We start from the raw sequence: 18,958 nt of genomic DNA on the forward strand, positions 1-18,958 counted from the left end.
TTTTATCTAAAAGTGACTACAGACAGCCAAGAGACTGTGAGTTGAGCCAGTACGAGCAGCCAGCACAGCCTCTGGCTCAATGTATATTTTGCTTTGTCTTTGGCCAAGCTTTGCTTTAACATTTCTCTAGTTGACTTTTGATGGAAGGACGGGGTGGTAAAAATCCCTTAACTTTAATTTAGCTTCTACTTTTATACATTTAATTACTTACAATAAAAGAAAAAAAATGCCTAATCTTTCACTAACCATCTTATTGTTCTCATGAATTCAAGAGGTAGCAAAGGTAACAAGTCTGTCCACACAGACTCGCTCTTTAGTGAGGGAGGAAAGCTAAAAACATACACACACACAAAAAATAAAATAAAAAATAATAAAAAAGTACCTATGGAACTTGTAGCAAGTCCAGCCTACATCAAACCCCCTCCCCACCCACCCACCCTAGAATTAACCTCAGACCTTCCAGTTCAAACATTCACATAAACGTTACAATGGTTTTTCCTTTAATAAAACAAGTACCTCTAAGCAAAGAATATTCATACGAAACTACTAGAAAAGTAAAGACGACCCCCTGCTCACTGAAAGAAATTCCCAGGGCATACAGTCCCTGTTCAGTCATGGGTAAGGCAAAAGAGGTTTGTGTGTTTTGTGGAGAAGGTGGCACGTGGTTACATGTGCCAAGGATAAAGATCAAAAGCAAAAGAGGGAGGGATGGTGAAGGAGGCTTCACCATTTAAGTTAAATACTTGGGCTGGTGCAGCCCTGGGGAGCTTCTCTCCCCACCAGCCCAGCCCAGGGCACGAGGGGTGGGCTCTATCTCTGCTACGGCTTTCCCACAGCCTCTGAAGGGGCTGCCAACCCTGTGAGATGGTCCACAGACACAGCTTCTGCACTGCTGAATGCAATGCTATGTTATTTCACAGCTACTTAGGCCACTGAAAAGGTGTACTTTATTTTCTTTTTAATGGCAAGAAATACCCCTACTGAGTTTGGTTTTAAGAGAGGAGGTGAGGTGACAGTAACACAAAGGAAAGAGGCAGGGAGGGGGGAGCCAGCAGAGGCCAAAAGTTCCCCAAGGTCCCCCTACCTGCTCCAGATAATTATCATGGCAATGAAGTCGAAGTGTGCAAAAAGAAGTGGCATTTCTTGCCAGATCATCAGGATTTGGAGGGAGACTTGGACTAAATGCATCAGCTTGGCTGTGGACCTTTCTTTTTCTAAAAAAAGGAAAAAAAAGGAACTTTTTTTTAAAATGTTAAAGCTACATTTGTTTAGGCCTCCCATGACTGAACAGAGTATGGGGAGCTGCCCCCTTTTTTGTCTGGTATTTTTTTTTCTTTTTTTCTTTTTTTTTTTCTTTTAAGCAGCAAGTCTACAGAAAGGTAAATCACTGCGGATGGGCTCGAAGCTCATTCTGGAGTCTTTGGCTTATGTGGGAGAGGTATGCATTCGCAGGTGGCTGATCAGATTGCGCTGCTGGGTGAATTTCCCACCACACAGTTGACATTCGTAAGGTTTTTCTCCTGAGTGGACACGCATATGCTCTGTTAGTCGGTACTGCCGGGTAAAGCGCATCCCACATTCCTCGCAGGCAAAGGGCTTGAGCCCCAAGTGGCTGCGCATGTGCCGTGTCATGGTGCCCCGCTGCGTGAACATCTTGCCGCAGATGTTGCAAGGGAAGGGCCGCGTCAGCCAGTGAGTCTTCTCGTGCTGCCGCAGCGTGGCTGGATCCTTGTAGCTTTTCTCACACACTGAGCACTTGAAGGGCCGGGACTCCGCAGCGTAGGATTGATTGGGGTTGGACAAATCCTCGGCTTCATCCTTGCTGCCGTACGTGCCTTCCTCCTTGATGTAAAGGTCTTCCTCGGTGTGCGTTTCCACGTGGGCGTTGAGCTGCTCCGAGCTCGGGAAGCCTTTGCCGCAGGGGATACAGACGTACAGGTTGTCACCGTAGGCCACTGGCTCGAACCCCTCCTGCCGGTAGACGTAGTTGGCACTGGTATGGCCGCCGCTCTCGCTCTCGCTCTGGCCGCTGTCGTCACTGTTCTCCTTACCATTTTCCACTTCCTCCTTACAGGGGTAGGGCAGGTCTGCGCCGTAGGCCCCGGCCAGACTCCTCTCCACAGACTTGGACAAGGGCCCCAGCAGGATACCGTTGGGCAGCCCTTCGCCCTCGTCCCTGTCTTTGCTCCCCTCCTTCCGGTCAAAGGCGTTGTCTTTCTTGATCCACTCCTTCTTGCGGGACGAGTGCCGGAGGCCCTTGCGCTGGCTGCCCTCGGTCAGGGCGTGGTGGCACTCCTCGCTCAGATCCATCTCCATGGGGTCGCTGCTGTCCGCCATGCTGTGGGGGGCTCCGACCCCCGACTCGTCGAACGATGAGGCACTGTTGGCTGCAGGGGCTGAGGCAGATTGGGGAGAGCCGTGCTGGCTTTCGCTGTGCTGCGTGTCATCGTGGGAGGCTGCAACAGGGAGCGATGGGCTTTTCTTGGACAGGTCGAGGCCGAGCTCCTGGTCACCGGTGCTCCCGTTCGCGCTGCCGCCCCCACCGCCGTTCTTGCTGGCTCCCCTGCTTAAGGAGTGACAGTTCTCTTGGTTGGAGCTGCTGATGAAGACCTCGTCATCAGAGAGCTTTCCCTTTGACAGCTCCTTTGAGTGCGAGCCCTTCAACCCCTCGTTTGACCCTGAATAGCGAGCTTGGATGACTGAAGCGGTGGAAAGTCTTTGACTCCTGGCAGATCTCCCAACACCAAGGCCACCGGCCTTGCCAGCAAAGGACTTGCCGTTCCGCTTCAGCTTCTTTCTGCAGAGAGCTGCCAGGTCGTGCAGTTGGAGGTAGCTTGCTGCGGTGAGGAGAGCGTTAAAGTTCTGTTCACCAGGCTGGTCAGTCGTTAAGAGCTTACCAGTATAAATAAAGTCCAAGATCTGCCGGAACACGGTGGGGTTCACCATGTCCGTGTCTAAGTTTATCAGGTTGTCATGCAGGACAAGGGATTTGAAATACATGCTGCTGGCTGCCAGGATGTTCTTATGGGCACGAAACAGGGCATTTTCTACCACAATGATCACATCACAGAGGAAACCTTTGGCTCGTTGCTGGTTCAGCTGCAGTAGCAGTTGTTTGGCATGATTTGGCAGTTCCATCTCCACCTTCTCTTCCTCTCACCTTCACCTTACCACCTGCAAAACAGGAGGATGAGAGGTGTGAACCTGCTCTTTCCACTCAAACAGGTTACATTTAATAGACTGGTTTAACATGGTGCAGTCTGTGTTAGGCTTGACTCTGACTAAGGAGATCTGAGTACAATGAGCCCTGCAAGCTGTGATCCTGCTTGGAATACAGACAGAAGTATCTCTCATGCTAAGACTTGATTCAAGTCTTTCAAAAATCAGATTTGTAATTATCTGTTTACAAAAGCAACGGTTGCTGGCTGGAGCTACTATTCAAAAGGCACCAGCATGAAAGCCATGGTTAGGAATGGGGGAAAGCTGATCCCTCTCCTGACACAGTTCTGAAGGGAGGATGAGGAGCGAGAAAAAGAGGAAGAGAAAAGAAACATCTACTTCACTGTCATTTGCATATCTGAGCATGTAAAATAATTAGCATAAGCTGCAGCTTCTCTGCTTTAACATGTAGTTTGTTTCTTGGCTCTTACATGTTGAAAACTTATAACACCCAGCTGCTCTGGGATTGAGAAAAATGACATGTAGCAACTAAATCCATTGAAGATGGAATTAATCACACGGAGGTGTGAATGGGAAGCCTCCTTAAGAGTATGAAAAGCTGCTTTAAAAACCACCCCCCTGGCAATGTCCATATCCCAATCCATTGACATGAAGGGCTAGAATCAACCCTCAACTGGCTGAAATTCAGGATGCTGAGCTAGCTAAGTGCCACCAAATGTCTTCACAAATCCGACAGTTTTCTTAAGCTAATTTTGTTCTTTCTTTAGTTTTGAAGGAATTTTTTAAAACTGAAAACATCATATCTCACAGTCTTTCTACCCTGAAATACTGGAAAGAGAGGAAAATAGTGGTTGCCTTCATGTATGTATTCCACAAACAGTAGTCATGTTGCATTTTAGGTTAGATGTTTATATTGGCTTTTCCAGTAGTATGGACTGTAGGGAACACCTTGCTTGAGGCATATCAGAACCAACTGCAATTGCACATTTGGGAGATATCACAATACCTAAATGCCAGAATTTAAATCTGGGTCTGCATTCAGGGATCCAAGACCAATTTAAGATTTTTTTTGATTTTTTTTTTTGTTTGCAAGTGCCAACTGCTTCTTGTAATGGCCATTTATCTGTTAAAGTTGGTTCAAAATTGTTTCTGAGGTTCAAATGTAGGAATTAAATACCAAACATACAATAGCCACATTTAGCCTTCCACTTCCTTCCCTTCCCAATTCATCATATTATTTGAAGCATTTTCTCCTACTGAAGAAGGAGGTCATAAGCACAGAGAAATGAAGAGCTTAAATTTTCTCATAAAATCATCATCAGTTAATGTTTTTATTGTCTGTGAGACCCATTAACACATTCTGTCCAATCAGAGTTCAAATGATGAAGCATCAGACTGCATTATCTTCCCTTGTGCCAAGCATATACACACAAGAAAGAGTGATGCTGTCAGTGTTAAAAACTACTTCCTTCAAACCTGATTCTTACTAACTGATGATAAAAATAAAGATTTCATTATCAGAAAGGAGGTAAATTTACATCATCCTTTTCTGCGCAACAAAAAGATTTTGCCTTATGAAAAAAGCTATCAAAAAGTAAACAAGTGCAATTTTTCCTCCAGTGTTGTTGCCTGACTACCCTGATATTTTTACCAACAGATCTGCCAAGCAGGTGCCTCCCTTTTTTCTCAGGACAGAGCTCTTCCCTTGGTTTGCTGGTCAGCCTGGTACTTGCTTATGCTTTTGGTAGAATTTTGTGGCTCTTGAGTGCAGCTGCACCTAATTCAGCATCCACACAGATCCCTCTGGCTCATCCCCCTGACCCACGGCTACAAAGGCTGCTCTGCTTTCCTGCTCTATATTGTTTCAGCAACGGATGGGAACCCAAGACGACCTTGGTGGATTCACCACTGTGCCTCTGTGACACAAGTGCTGTTCCCAGAGGTGGCAGCCAAAAGGAGGGAATCCCGGCTTGCTGTGGTGCTTGTCTCCACCTATAGTGTTTCTGTCCTAGAAAGTCACCCTGCAGCATCACAAAAACGTGACAGGACAGGGATTACTGACACTGAGCACTGTTGAGCACTTTAGAAACAAGTTTTGATGTAATTAGTTACATCAGAGCTGCAGCACGCAGGCAGCGTGGCTGGGTCTGGTGGCTTGCTTCCAGAATTGCTGATTAAGAGGAAGAAGCAACAACAGAGGCACCAAATACCCACTTTTATCTAACCAGGCCAGTAAAAGCCCTTAACTCCTGGGTCACTGAGATACATGGATAGGGAAGGACAGGCTTGCAACAAAACACAGCATTCTCTCTATATAAATGCATCCTGCTCAGGATAGGCAGAGACAGTCTGGTGCTGTACTCTTTCACTACAAACATAACGGGGCTTTTTCATGCATGTAACACAAAATCCCTGGATATGATTTTTAATTGTCCCATAAAGGACAAACATAGGAAAGGAAGGGATGGGAAAGGAAGGGAAACAGCACAGCCAATATTTTTTGCCTAAACAAGCTAATAAAATATAAAATTTAAAAAATCACTTTTACTCAAGTAAAAGTGATCTTATTTCCCATTCATGTGGCACTTGAAGCAGAGGCCTAGAAATCTCTGTATATGAGTTGTCTAAGCCTTTGCAAAGAGTCAAGGCCCACTGCAGCTACTAATGCAAAATATTTTTAGAGTTGTACTTCTTTTTTTTCTTGTTCTTTCTTTCTGCCTTAAATGATATTGAAACCAGGTAATGAGCCTGCAGGGAAAGCCCTGGAATCAGGTAGAATTGTAATTCTGCTTTTTACTGACCTTCATGAGGAAGATAATGTTATTATTAAGCTTCAGTATGTTCTGCAGCATAAAAATTAGCATAGTACAACTTGTTTAAATTACCTCTATTTATCTCACATGTCAAATCTTACAGAACTATTCATGTTCAGTAGGACATAGGTAAGAGATAGCTTATTACCTTTAGTAGATTTTAAAAGCAGTGGTCAGGTGTAAGCACTGTAACACTGCTTATCAAATTTGAATTGGTTAGCTGAAGGCTAACATGGGTTTAGCAACCCCAACAAAATGAATGTAATGAGACAAGGCAGCAAAGCCTTCAGCCAAGCTTAGAGCACCATGTTTAAACTTGTGTCAGAACTGCCCCCCAGGACAGCAATATGGCTCAGGGAACACTCCTTTGACTGACATCCCTTTGCTGACAAAAGCTTGAGAGCAACCTGCCTTGTGCATCTTGTGCAGTCCTGAACAAAAACAAATCATTCCAGATATTTTCCAGAGCTGACCACTCACAAACCCTTCCTTAGCACTGATGCATTTCAGAGGTGGAGGAAGAGAGGTGTGTTGGAAAAGGTGTTAGCAAAAGACAAGCAGGCATTATTCCTTAACTTATGGCATTCCCAGGATCTCACTTCTAGCTGAAAGCATGGGACCAAGGACAACTCCGAGGTTAAATCCCATATAAAAGTTGGCAGATCTGCCCAAACAAATGGCAGGTGCAGCCCTTACAAAGGCCTTGCTATCCATGAGTTTGCAGAGACTGTCTCTTAACAAACCCTTTCCTTTGAATAACATCACCACAACCCCCAGAGCGCTGAAAAATCACAGTGGGTTTATGTTTCTTCTATCTCAGTATCATTTTTAATAACCCTTCCTTTCCTGTTTCCTGCAAAAAGACAGATAAGACATACTCCCAGCTAAGAGGAGCCCTGGCTCACAAAAGGCTTAGATGCATTTCTAGTAAATAAACCAAACCCCAGACCTCAAGAATACATAGATGATCTCACTGGGGCCCCAGTTTTTAATCACTGAATGTGGTGTGCAAAATTTCACTCCTTTGCATTTAAAACATGATCACAGAAGGCTCTGGACAAAGAGCATCAGTGATGGTCTTTTCCCAAATTCAGGTTGGTTCCTTGGCATTCAAGACAGTTTTCAGAGCAGTGAACCTGCTCAAATACTGCCGTGCAAGGAGGGAGTGAAGCAAGACTGAGGCTCTCCACTACCTCCACCATATCCATGACACTGAGACACAGCACATGCAAAGACATGAGAGATACAGGGCACAAATCACAGAATGCAGTGATGCTGCAAGCAGATGCCACACAGCAAACAAAGCTTCGCAAGCTGAGCACCGGCAGTGTCTTCCTAAGCAATGCTGCCCCAGGAGCTGGGGACCTGCGGGCTGCTGTGCCCAGCCTGGGGCACTCTGGCACCCTGAGGGCAGGAAGGTTGTGCAGAACACACAGGCTGCTCCAGGAGCTGTGCTGCTCTCACTACACAGCGGGGAAAATTTAAATTTCTCTCAATTTCCACAAAGATTCTGGACATCACAGAAAATTAATTTGCTAAAGCAGAGGAGAAGAGAAATCACTTCACCCCTTTAAACAGTATAAAATCTACATATTCACTACAGATTTGATTCTCTTTAATATCACTAAATCTCCTCCTAAAAGTAATTGCTGAATGAATGGTAAATGTGTTATCTTAGCAACTTCTGGCAGGAGATGCTATTTGATTTCATCTCTGAGTTATAGATTGCAGCACATGAATATTGTTTACCTTTTAAGCAGCAACACCAGTGAAGCAAAGAATCAATCAAAAACAGATCTAAGGAACCACTCATTTCACGTAGAGGATTTGTGGATGGATGAGAAGGCTAGACACCGAGCACCTGAGCAGTGAACTAACAGTACTGCAGATAAAAACCAACAAACAGATTAGATGTGATATAGCAAATTAGATGCTGTTAAAGCGTCAGCCTACTGTGCATGTTATAACAGACCTAGGACAAGGTAGTGGCCTGCTTCCTTAGTTCTCCACCTTCCCAAGCAGTTGTGCTGCACTGAGCAGACACTGCAGTGGTGAGCATGGGGAAGAACAAGTCAGAATTAAATCCACTGTTTCCTACATTGCTCTCTCCCACCAATTTCTGACATTAAAAGTGCTGTGTCCAGCTGCTCCTGGAACTGAGTGAAACTGAAACCAATGACTTCTGCACCCTTCAGTTCCGGATGAACCAACTTCTTTTGAGCACTTGACGACCCCACTGGAAAGAGCTTTCCTGTTCCTCACTGGCCCATCTGATTTTCCTCTCCCACATCCCAACAGAACCTATTTCCAGGACTGTCCCGAGGTATCAGTGAAGTGGGTGGTTCATGGCCGCTAACCTGCCCTCCAGGAGCTGCAGTTGGCAGGTCATTAGCCCATGACTTTTAAAGGTATTCACATTCCAGAACGGCAGAAGCACGGGGAGTAATGCTTGGAACTGTGTTAGCCCAAATGTGTCCCTATCCCCAGCCCCTGCGAGCAGACAGACAACAGAATTCAGAAGCAGAAGCAAGAACATGCATTTTCATCACTGGCAGTGGAGCAGCAAAAGTTCTGTGAACTGGGCTTAAGCAGAAAACAGGATGCAGCACCCTTGTTTTTCTCACACAAATATTTTGAACTTCAAAATAGCTTAGACCAACATGTCAAGTGACCCGGGGACACGGCTGCAGAGCCGGGGAGGGGAGAGAAAGCAACATGCAGGACAGAGCAGGATGTGCAGCTGATTTTGCAGGTGTGAACATGGAAAGGAGAAGGAAAATGGAGGCTAATTTTGCAGAGGATGCCACATCACCAAACTTAAAGTGGCCCTGCTTTAGTTCATTACATTCCAATTAGTGCCAGGCAGAATTGCCCTCCCGGCTCCCTGAGGCAGCTCCCGCAGGGCTCCCGCAGATCCAGCTTTGCTCGTGGACACAAGCACCTGTTTGGTACCTCTGTGCGGCAACATTTGGTACGTGGGCAATACCTGCTCAACTGCTACCAGCTCCTGGCCCAAAAAGGAGAGAAGAAGAAGAGTCAGACGATTTCCCAGTCCCTTCTCTCATGTTCTAGAATAACAAGGAGAGCCTGACGTGGCTAAGCCCTTCTCTACTGCATGGCAGACTTCCCAGGGAAGGGGGATCTCCACGGGTGGAAAGGGTAGGGGCCCTGCGTGCATGAAAGCACTAACATTAGGAGAGCAAAGTGATTTCCAGTCAGTGCAAGGCTGCAGCAAAGCAGGAACACCTTGCTACACAAGCTGAGACTACGAGCAGTAGAATGCAGATTAACCACTTGGTTGCCGCTTACCATGCCAGGTACATTGGGCTAAAGGCACCTCCATCCAGTGCTGCCCGACGTGCCAGGTACATCCCATGATGTTCCATTGAAATCACAACAGGCCATCAATAGAACGTGGCTGCACGGATGCAGAATGGAGAACCAGCAGGGACGCTGTTAAATGCAATTAAAAAACTGCAATCAAAATTGAAACGTACATTTTAAAACGGCCACCTGCCTTAAATATGTAACTACCAGAACAACCTCCCCTCCACCCATCTCCCCACAACTGCTGAACTGCAACGGCAGCAGAGCAGGAGGACTCTGCAAGTTTCTTTTTGACTCTGGCCGCCTCCACTCAGGACTCCCAATGTTACTGAGCTTCAGGGGGACCAGTCCATATGTATCCAAACCCAGCAGATTCCAGGATGTCTGCACCAGCTTCATTATGCCCAGAAATTCAGGCAACTAAATATCATCACCGTTTAGAAATGCCTCTATAACAGGAATAGCCTGGTGCCAGAGCTTCGTGGTCTCATTCCCACACAGTACAGGCAACGGAAGCAACTCTTCAATGCTGATCCTCTGTGTTGTCCCCATTTCCCTGTGCCCCTTCCCAAGCCTAGAGATGGTATGGCATTGAGCCAGGCTGGATACTTTGGTGCAAGATGGGAGAAGAAGATACTGTATACCCTCTCCTATGTATAATCATAATTATTCACTGATAATTTAATCTACGTTCTTAGAGACTGGAGATCAAGTTGATTCCTGGTGAACTGCAGCTTGTACGAGAGTCGCAAAACTTAAGATCTAAAATTCCACCCTCCCGTGCCCAAAGGAAAAAGCAACATCATCTTTTCCACATCAGGGAAAGGCCCATCTGACAGACACCCTAAGTTTGACAAGCTGATTGTATCTTCTGCAGTGTGTATCCTCCTTCCCACAGACTTCCCGTAATCAGCTCCAGCAGGATTATCATGGAGGGCAGTCTGAGGGTAGATGCTAAGCACGGGTCCCTCTCTACAAGTGATGAAACTGCTCCAGTGAAACCCATCAAACAAAACCCCCAAAAAACAGTACAGAAAAAAGCCTGCAGCCTGGCAGGGATTTAACGTAGGTTTTTAGGCCCTCAGAGTGAAGTAAAACATCTGCATAGCTCTTTTCACATTGACGGCTGCCTGTCTCCAGCTGTGCTGCCGAAGACAGAAATCTTACATTTAGAAAGTGAGAAGAATATTGATTATCAACCTTAAAAGATAAAAGGCCAAATGAAAAAGACCTACAATAATTAATGTAGTTGGATGAGAGAGAACATAAAGGAGGACACTGGCCCAGGAAACAGACACTGTCCTCATGAAAAGGACACTGAATATAAGAGAGGTCATTCTTCCTGGACATCTGCTGGGCTGGGCTCGGCTCAGGCCCAGGTCAGTGTTCCCACCATTCCCACCTGCATACTTATCCCCACAATTCTATAACTAAATCCCTGTCACACTGAACTAACAGGTCTTTTGTATTCAGATCACCCTGTTTTGACTGCTATAGACTGAAGATTTTCAAATCTTGTCAATACAATGAAGAAGTGAAATGTAAGCAACTGTTTGCTTACTGACCTGGGCTGTGCTGAGCCAAGAGCATTTGCTGAACTAGTCTGAACAGCCAGTGCCAGCATGAACAGGCCAACCCACATTTAACTACCCTGCAGCTTTAAGCATAATGGGCCAGAGCCCCAGGGATTCGGAGCTCCCCCTCCCCAGAAGATCACACTCTGCACTGCATAGGAGCAACATACTTCTGGCTGCATCTGCCAGCATCACAACTCTGCAAAACCCTCAGCAAAACCAGCAGTACCCAGTTTGACAAAGGCTGAATGCTGCATAAAGGTACATCTTGAACAGCAGCTCGAATGCAGATTTTTTTGCTTCTGTGAAGCAAGAGCTCTTCTCCATAGTTGTATTTCCCCTCTAGGGCAGAGATTAGCAGAGAACTGCTTAAACCAAAGGTGTTTCCTACTGTTAGAACATCCCACTGCAGTCAGAAATGAAGCTTCCTGCCAATTCCTAAACAGAGCACTTGTATATTATACATTTATTTTCACCGCTGCCATGAAGGAGCCTAAGATTACCCAAACCTCTAGTGGGAGGAGAAGAGGAGAGGCACGGACATTGCAGATCTTGTCAGGCAGAGCCAGGCACTAAAAATTCCTGCATATCTGCAGAGCACAGTTGATCTCAGGAACACGGCAGTGGCACAAAACAAATAAAAGCTTCAGAAGCTTGTGACCAGCTAATGACCAGCAACAGCCACTGGGTTCTTCTGCAGTCCTGCAACAACCCAGAAAGCTCCGTTTCAGTTGTACCTGCACTGCAAGTAGTAAAGGCAGCTCCGCTGTCTGATGCTAATCTATTTTATTTATTTATTTACTCCTTATTGCACTAGAATACCCATAGATTGAGTGGAGCAGCTCAGCCCACACAGGAGGAAGGATCTCTTCCACCCATCCACCACTTAAGACCCCTTTGGTATGCAAACTTTCTGCTTCCCAGCTACCTCTGAGCCTTGATGTACAGAATTGTCCCTTTACAATGCAAGAACTTAGGACATGACTAAAGGATTGTTGCTACCTCCCAGATAATCCTAGAGAGTGTTAGGCTTGGGCCCTGTCCTTCAGTAGGGTAGGGCAGTTGGCACGGGGTGGCAGCCTCACGCTGAGCATTGCTCTGGGGGCACACACAGCACAGAGAGAAGGAGGAATGTCCAATGACCCTTCTCCAGCCCACACTGTCCTACAGCACCCTCCAGGTTGCAGCACTTTAGGGCTCTGAGTCACCACAGGTACAAGCTGATAGCAGGTTGTGAAATGCAGTGGTACTGGAGCAAATGCACAACCCTTTCCACTGTCCCTGCAGCTGGACAGGGATCTCCAGGACAGGGATGAGGCAGGAGCTGGGACCATCCACTGTGACTCAGGCTCCTTAGTTACATGAATTGTTAGAGCAAACAAAACCTCAGAGTACTGGGAGAAATAAGAGAGGGTTTGATAAAGATCCTCTTATTTTTATTTCTTGTGTGGACTCAGCAAACTTTTCTGCAGAGAGAAGCAATCTGCACAGGAGCACCTGCATCCAGAGTACTGCTAATACCACCAACTCGCAAGAGTTAACACTGAGGGGTGCAGGGTAGTAACCATCTTGGACCAAAATGGCATCTCTCTCACCATATGCCTGGCTCCCATCCTGCCAGCTTTATCCTGCAGCCCTCACAACAGTGGTGCAGGGCTGCACATACTCGGGTGTGTTTGGCCAGCCCTCCCTGCCAGAGAGCTTCTCAGCTCAGGGGACTACAGCCCCAGGCACATTATGAAAGGCAGCCCAGCAAGGTCATGGGGTGTTGAAAACTTTGCTACAGTCCAAAGCACAGGATCTTCCTCCTTTCCTTCCCTACACACTGTTCTTGTCAAGGTCAAGGATTTTCTGGCAGTTCTCAAAACACACAAATTATAGGCTTTTGTCATGAATTAAGACTTGAAACATCTCTTCATTTTAAAGAAGTGGAAGGGGAAGGGGAGGAGCAAGACAGAGGGTAAGGTACTTTGGGCCAAGATTTGGTTTTGAAAAGGGGATTGGAAGCCTATGTATGTGCTTTACCCTGTAATCTGAAAGCTCCTCAGGACAGGACCCCTAGAAGCATTTTACACTGAACCATGCACACATCCCAGAGCAAGAGAACCGGCAGCTCCCTGCATCCGTTCCAGTCTGCTCAGCTTCTCCTAAATCAACACTGCCAGAAGGCAAGACAGCACTATAACAAATTAGCACCACTCACAATTTGTTGGAGTTGCTGTTCCATTGTTTGTTTATTTAAAACACGCGCAAGAACACACACACAAACCTCCCGAGCCTGCTCTCTGCTGCCATCCCCCAAACTCCAGATCTGCAGTCTCAGAGAGGCTGTGGATTAAACCCATGCAGAGCAACAGCCAGTGCACTGGGACTCTGCTTGGGTTTTGCTCTTTCACTACAAGCAAAACAAAAGAATGCCCACACTGTGCCAGCCTGGAACATCACGGTGTCAAAACCCTTATTTCAGCACCTGACTAGGGATGTGTTGCTAAGAAAAAGAAAGAGCCCCAGGCTTGAAAGGACCCAGCGCTAATAAAACTCTTAGTGCTAATGCTATTTATGAACATCCAAGGGATAATCTGCACCCCTTATCAGCCCACAAGATTATAAGATCTTTAAAATAGAAAACATGTCTTACTTCATAAAGCACTGTAAGAGTTTACAAAGCACAATATTAGTGGTAATAAATAATTGTCAGAGTCGGGCACAGAGGCGGCTGTAAAACCTGAGGCACCATCGCCATTCCCATTTCATCCTGAGCCCTGGGCAGTAACACTGGACATTGACTGGCTGTGCTGACTTGGTCCACTCAGGCACCAATCTGGTTTTATTTTAAGAGATCATCTGGGAAATGTGCTATGCTTACACTCACACTGGAGAAATTAATGTTTTATCACGAGGTGATCATGATGAGGGGGATTTTAAAGAGTTGTAGTAGATTCTTATCCTTCCACCAAACACAGTTTAATTTGCCAGCATGTGTCAGTGTGCCAGCAGTGATTCCTTCACAGAGCATTTCTATCTGTAGGCACTTATCACACACAGGGAACCCTTCACCAGAGCACCTGCTCACCAGTTACATCACACAGCACATAGAGACACCTTCTCTTTAATTTCTCTTGGCAATAAGCTCTGGGCTGCTGCAGACATAGTTTAGAGGACAGTAAAGTCAGCATCATCCACTCAAACCCTTACATGCTTTCATTCAGTTATTTCTTTCATTTTAGAGAATTTTTTTGATTTATCAGATGTTTAAATACTCAAGCTTAACTATTTAAAAAACTACTCACTTTACATTTGTCACCTAAGGAAATTACAAGGAAATTTGTGCATTTTTTTCCTGTCAGGAAAAAAAAAAGCCTCAAAGAGCAAAGCAGAATGCACAACCCTCCTTCTTTCAGCATTATTAAAACCATCTCATTGGTAATTATTCTTCTCAAGATGGGTGTGGGGGAGTGAAAATCTGGAGCAGATTCTATTTTTAGAAGATAACCTTGGGAAAAACAGGAGGTACCAGAGAAACAGGCATGAGGGGTGAAGTTGTGACAGTACTGAAACCAGCAGGAGACACAGGTGTACCAGGTGTCTGTGCCAGAGAGCTCTGAGAACACAAATGTGGCCACACCTCCTGCGAGATTTAGGCTTGGCTGGCAGGTTTCAGAGGCACTCAGAATTCACAGAGACAATTCACATATTTAAAAGCTTGAGCAAGAGCTAAAAAAACAAAAAACAAAAAACAAACAAAACCAACAAAACAACAAACTCACACTAAAAGGTTATTTTAAAAGTTTGCTGGATCACTTCCCACAGAGCTCTCCCCTCTCAGCAAGGAAAGCGGTTAAAGAAAAAAAAAACAACAGCAAAAAACCAAACAGAACCAAAACATAAAACCCAAAACAGCCAGAGAGGCTGAAACCTCTCTAACACAGATGAAACAACACGGCAGTTTTATAGCTACATAAATAGGATCAGCATCTGGCCCAAGGAGTAATACATGTACAAACTACTGCTAGCAGCCACAACAAACATTGATACCACTCCTTGGAGTGGAAGGAAAAAGTAAAATTCTTCCATCCTTACCACTTCCAGCAGAGCCCTCTCATATGACAGCACCAAGAGACACCCGGGGATGCAGAAAATACAATAAGCGTTTGGACTAAAGCCTCCCTCTTGGCACGGTGCATTCCCAAACACCTGTATCCAGTATCCAGCTGCTTCCAGCCCCTGCCCCGTGGCTGCTCATTATTCAGCCACATGCAGTTCTGTCACAGAGAGGGACTCCATAAATTGTGGCATTGTTATGCCACAGTGCAGGTGCTTGAAAACACAGATCCTGAGGCTCATCAGCCACATCAGACAGAGGGATGTTCTGATGCCGTCCAGCTTTCTCTGACCACCACAACAGCCCATCCAGGGTTAATCTATTCCTTTCTCCGGGCATTTTCTTGGCAGGGACCTCACTCAAAGTATATTTTAACAGCAGGAAAACCACCTTAAAATCCCAAACCAAACCAAACAAGTTCTTGTAAAGAACCTGAATAAGTGGCATCCTTCTTATCCCAAGATATCCTCCATCGCAGATGCTGACACGGCTTTCACACACCTTTTTTCTCTGTTACCTCATGTAAGAAGCCCGACAATAATCCCAAATCCCCAGACCCTTCCAGGAGCAGACACAGACCCATCCCACACAATCAAAGTCTTATAACAGGGTATGTAATGTAAAAGCTCGTTTAATCTTGTGCAGGCAAGAAATAGCAGGGACCTGCCCGTAGAAAAATTAAAAAGTATACAGTAATTCATCAAATTGATTTAATAGAGCCAGCTGCATGTGCAAAAGCTGACTCCAGCAGAGACAGTCCCAGTAGTGTGCATTTGCTTACAAATAGGCAAGGGGCTTTGGCACAGCCACTGAATCCTTTGGAAAAGGTGGTTTTGACATGTTGGAAAAGGACTTGGATTTTTCAGCTGCTCCCTAAGCAGGAGGCAATTCAGAGAACACACCCAGGACCTGCAGCAGACACCACTTTAAAATTTGTCTTCATTATGTTCTAATTTTCTCACAATTTTCTATTATTTGCAACAGCCAGAAAAAAAAGCACTGATGAAATTTTTCATGTTTCTAAAAACAGAGGAAAGGTCAGGAAAGCACCATTACACATCATTTGTTCTTTCTCTAGCAGTAGTCAGAGTCAAGAGCCCTGGCCCAGGCTCTACTACTCACATTTTCCCTGTTATTCTTGAGCCAACAACCCAAATATAGATGTCAGGTTTGGTGGGTTTCAAAACCAAAGGTGGGCTAGAAGGGGGATTATTGTGGGGTTTTTTAAAGACAGTTATTCATAACAAATAGTGAAATTGCTGAGAAAATAAATTCAGCTTTGCCATCTTGCAAATGTAACTTCTTCCCCCCAGATCCTACTACGTCAGTGAGAGACAGGCAAAGCTTCAGACAGGACTAATACCTGTTTGTGCTGAAACTTGCTGAGGTGCCCAAAAATGACCGATGAATTTGGGTCTTTCAATGGGATGAATGGCAGAGTAGAAATTCTTAGTCATACAAGCTTTCTTCATAATTCGTATGATTTCTTCCCTCTATGATATGTATTTTTTACTATTTGTGTAAAAGTTTCATTATAAAAGACAAAAGTATGGTTATTAGAGGATATGTAAAGTACATCAGAACAACAGAAAGGAGTTGCAACTCTGACCACCTCTCACGTGAAAGACTGGTTGGTTACTGCAATCCACTTTTTCTTTAACTTAATTTTATTTTCCTGGGAAGCGTGAGAAGGCTTTTTTTTCATTTGGTTTTTAATTGATCATATTATTTAAAGAATTTAGTGAGGAATCTAAAAATCTGTGAAAGGGTTTGTTGGAGGGGGATTAGGAAGAGAAGAGTCCTGTAAAAACAACCCCAACCACTCCAGTCACAGGGTTTGTTCCTGTGCTGCACATAGAACCACAGAATCATTTAGGCTGGAGAAGACCTTTAGGATGGAGTCCAGCCATCAACCCAGCACTGCCAAGTCCACCACTAAACCATGTCCCCAGGTGCCACATCTACACGTCCTTTGAATACCTCCAGGGATGGCCATTCCACCCCTTCCTTGGGCAGCCTGTTCAATGCTTGATTGACCCTTTCCACCAAGAATTTTCCCTAACTTCCCCAACCTACACCTTCCCTGGCGCAACCTGAGGCCATTTCCTCTTGTCCTACTGCTTGTTACTCCGGAGAAGAGGCCGACCCCCCTTGGCTACAGCCTCCTTTCAACCTTGGTGACCCTCAACACAGTCGGCCTCGGCCCATCGATCCAGCCTGTCCAGACCCCTCCAGCAGATCAACACTCCCACCCAACCTGATGCCATCTGTCACCTTACTGAGGGTGCCCTCGATGCCCCTGCCCAGATCTCTGATAAAGACACACACACTGAGGCCTTCTTGCCCCCCCACGAGGGAAACAAATCTAAAAGATCTGGCATAAAAGGCCTGGAAGACACTGCTCTCAGACACACAGTGGGGAGGTGCTGGGAAGCAAAGCAGTGGCTGAAATTAGATGGAAATAACCACAACATTCACAGAAGTTCCCCTTGGATACATGTCAGCGTGTGGGAATGATGGATTAAGACTAAGTATTTGCATTTCCCAGTCAGATGCCAAGATAGCAGAGCTGGCACACTAAAGCGTTGTGGTGTTCCTTGAAGGGAGTCTCCTGCCACCAACACTGCCTGTGTGCAGAGCTCTTCTGCTTGCAGGTATCTCTCTCTCTAATAATGTCGGTGTTTTGAATTTTTTTAAATGTGATCTAGGTTAGTGCTTATAAAAGTAAAGCATTAACAACTACAGCATAGCACGGGCAGCTAGGCAAGCTCTTCTGGCAGATCCCTGCCAACACAATCAACCCCAAATTAACTTGTGCTGTGCTCCCACCCACACACAGCAAGCAGGTAGTGCCATGGTGCCAACTGCTTCAGTCAGCATGTAAGAGCAGAGCGCCATGTTATTACCTCCTCTTCTAAAGGCCACAGTAGAGCATTTTGATCTCTGCATTCAATAGACACCTGAACTATTACAGCACAGGGCTGAATCCTCAGGCAGACGTGGCTTTTAAAATAAGATGTAGCACTTCTGCATCGTTGCCCTCCACAACAGATTTCAGTGCTTTCATGCTGCTCTTTTTTAAGGCCAGCACTGACACTGCCAATGATACATTATTTCCCATTATTTTCCCAGCTGGAAAAAAAGTCCCCAAACAAACCACAGAGAAATAGAGCCACCATTACAAAGGATGAAGCATCATGATCTGTTTTAGGGCATCCAAGTCAGGGCCACAACCAAAAGGGTCAGGTCTTGCCCTCTTCCTGCATCAGCCCTGTTCTGGCTCAGCCTCTTGGTCTTCAGGGGCAACACAACAGAGCAGGCGGCAAAGCACAGCCAAGGATCGGGAACACTCTCCAGCAAAGTTGGCTGTAAAGCCAAATCCCAGTGTCAGAGGTCACAGCAGCAACGGAGGATTGTGCTTCAACCTCCAAAACATCCTCCACTATCCAGGGAGGCTGCTGGCAATAGGTGAAAGATGGTGGTAAGACAGAGGAACAATGAGGAAAAAGTTCTCAGAATTGTTTCTGGCACTGCATGGTGCACACCCAGTGAGGAGGTGGAGCAGAGCACCACTGGGACCAGGAGGAGGCTTCTCTCCCACAGAGGGACAAACAGAAGGGAATGTTCCTGCCTGCATTTTGGCCTGAAATTCTCCTCTCCAGCACCCCAGTTTCCATAGTCAGCATAGATCAATGCCTAACTACACAAGATACTTCCACTTTGTAATGATCTTCATTTCTACATGTTTAATTGTTGTTGACTTCCTCCCTTGGAACTCTGTAACAGCCCAGCAAGAATGACAGTTTAGAGGTTCTCCCAAAAGTCCCCCAAATGCATCAGGAACTGGAATCTGCTGCAGGGCTGTGGTATGTTGTCTCAGCAGATTCAGTGGGTAACCAGGTCTTCTGAAACAAAGTGTAATAAGTGTTTCTGCCTGGACTTGCCAAAAGACCTTAATGCAA

General features: G+C 45.7%; 2 protein-coding genes across 5 annotated transcripts in view; one reads left to right on the forward strand and one right to left on the reverse strand.

The window, feature by feature from the left end:
• The window catches only part of SUSD2 (sushi domain containing 2), a 158,816-nt gene that overhangs the window by 14,256 nt on the left and 125,602 nt on the right, over positions 1-18,958 (forward strand). The gene's annotated exons all lie outside the window — the stretch shown is intronic.
• HIC2 (HIC ZBTB transcriptional repressor 2) lies at positions 1,355-9,440 on the reverse strand. 4 transcript variants are annotated; one of them, XM_027714344.2, is made up of 2 exons: positions 9,303-9,440; positions 1,355-3,174 (listed from the first exon to the last, which is right to left on the reverse strand). In XM_027714344.2, the coding sequence occupies exon 2, from the start codon at positions 3,136-3,138 to the stop codon at positions 1,426-1,428; it is 1,713 nt and encodes a 570-aa protein (XP_027570145.1). In that variant the 5' UTR covers positions 3,139-3,174; positions 9,303-9,440; the 3' UTR covers positions 1,355-1,425. The 4 variants fall into 4 exon arrangements, with proteins under 4 accessions (XP_027570145.1, XP_039240119.1, XP_027570148.1 ...); XM_039384185.1 differs by lacking the exon at positions 9,303-9,440 and adding an exon at positions 7,966-7,980; XM_027714347.2 differs by lacking the exon at positions 9,303-9,440 and adding an exon at positions 4,832-5,005.

The sequence above is a fragment of the Pipra filicauda genome, unplaced genomic scaffold (assembly GCF_003945595.2).
Source record: "Pipra filicauda isolate LSUMZ 115617 unplaced genomic scaffold, ASM394559v2 scaffold33_size4404698_pilon, whole genome shotgun sequence".
Classification (NCBI taxonomy): Eukaryota; Metazoa; Chordata; class Aves; order Passeriformes; family Pipridae; genus Pipra; species Pipra filicauda.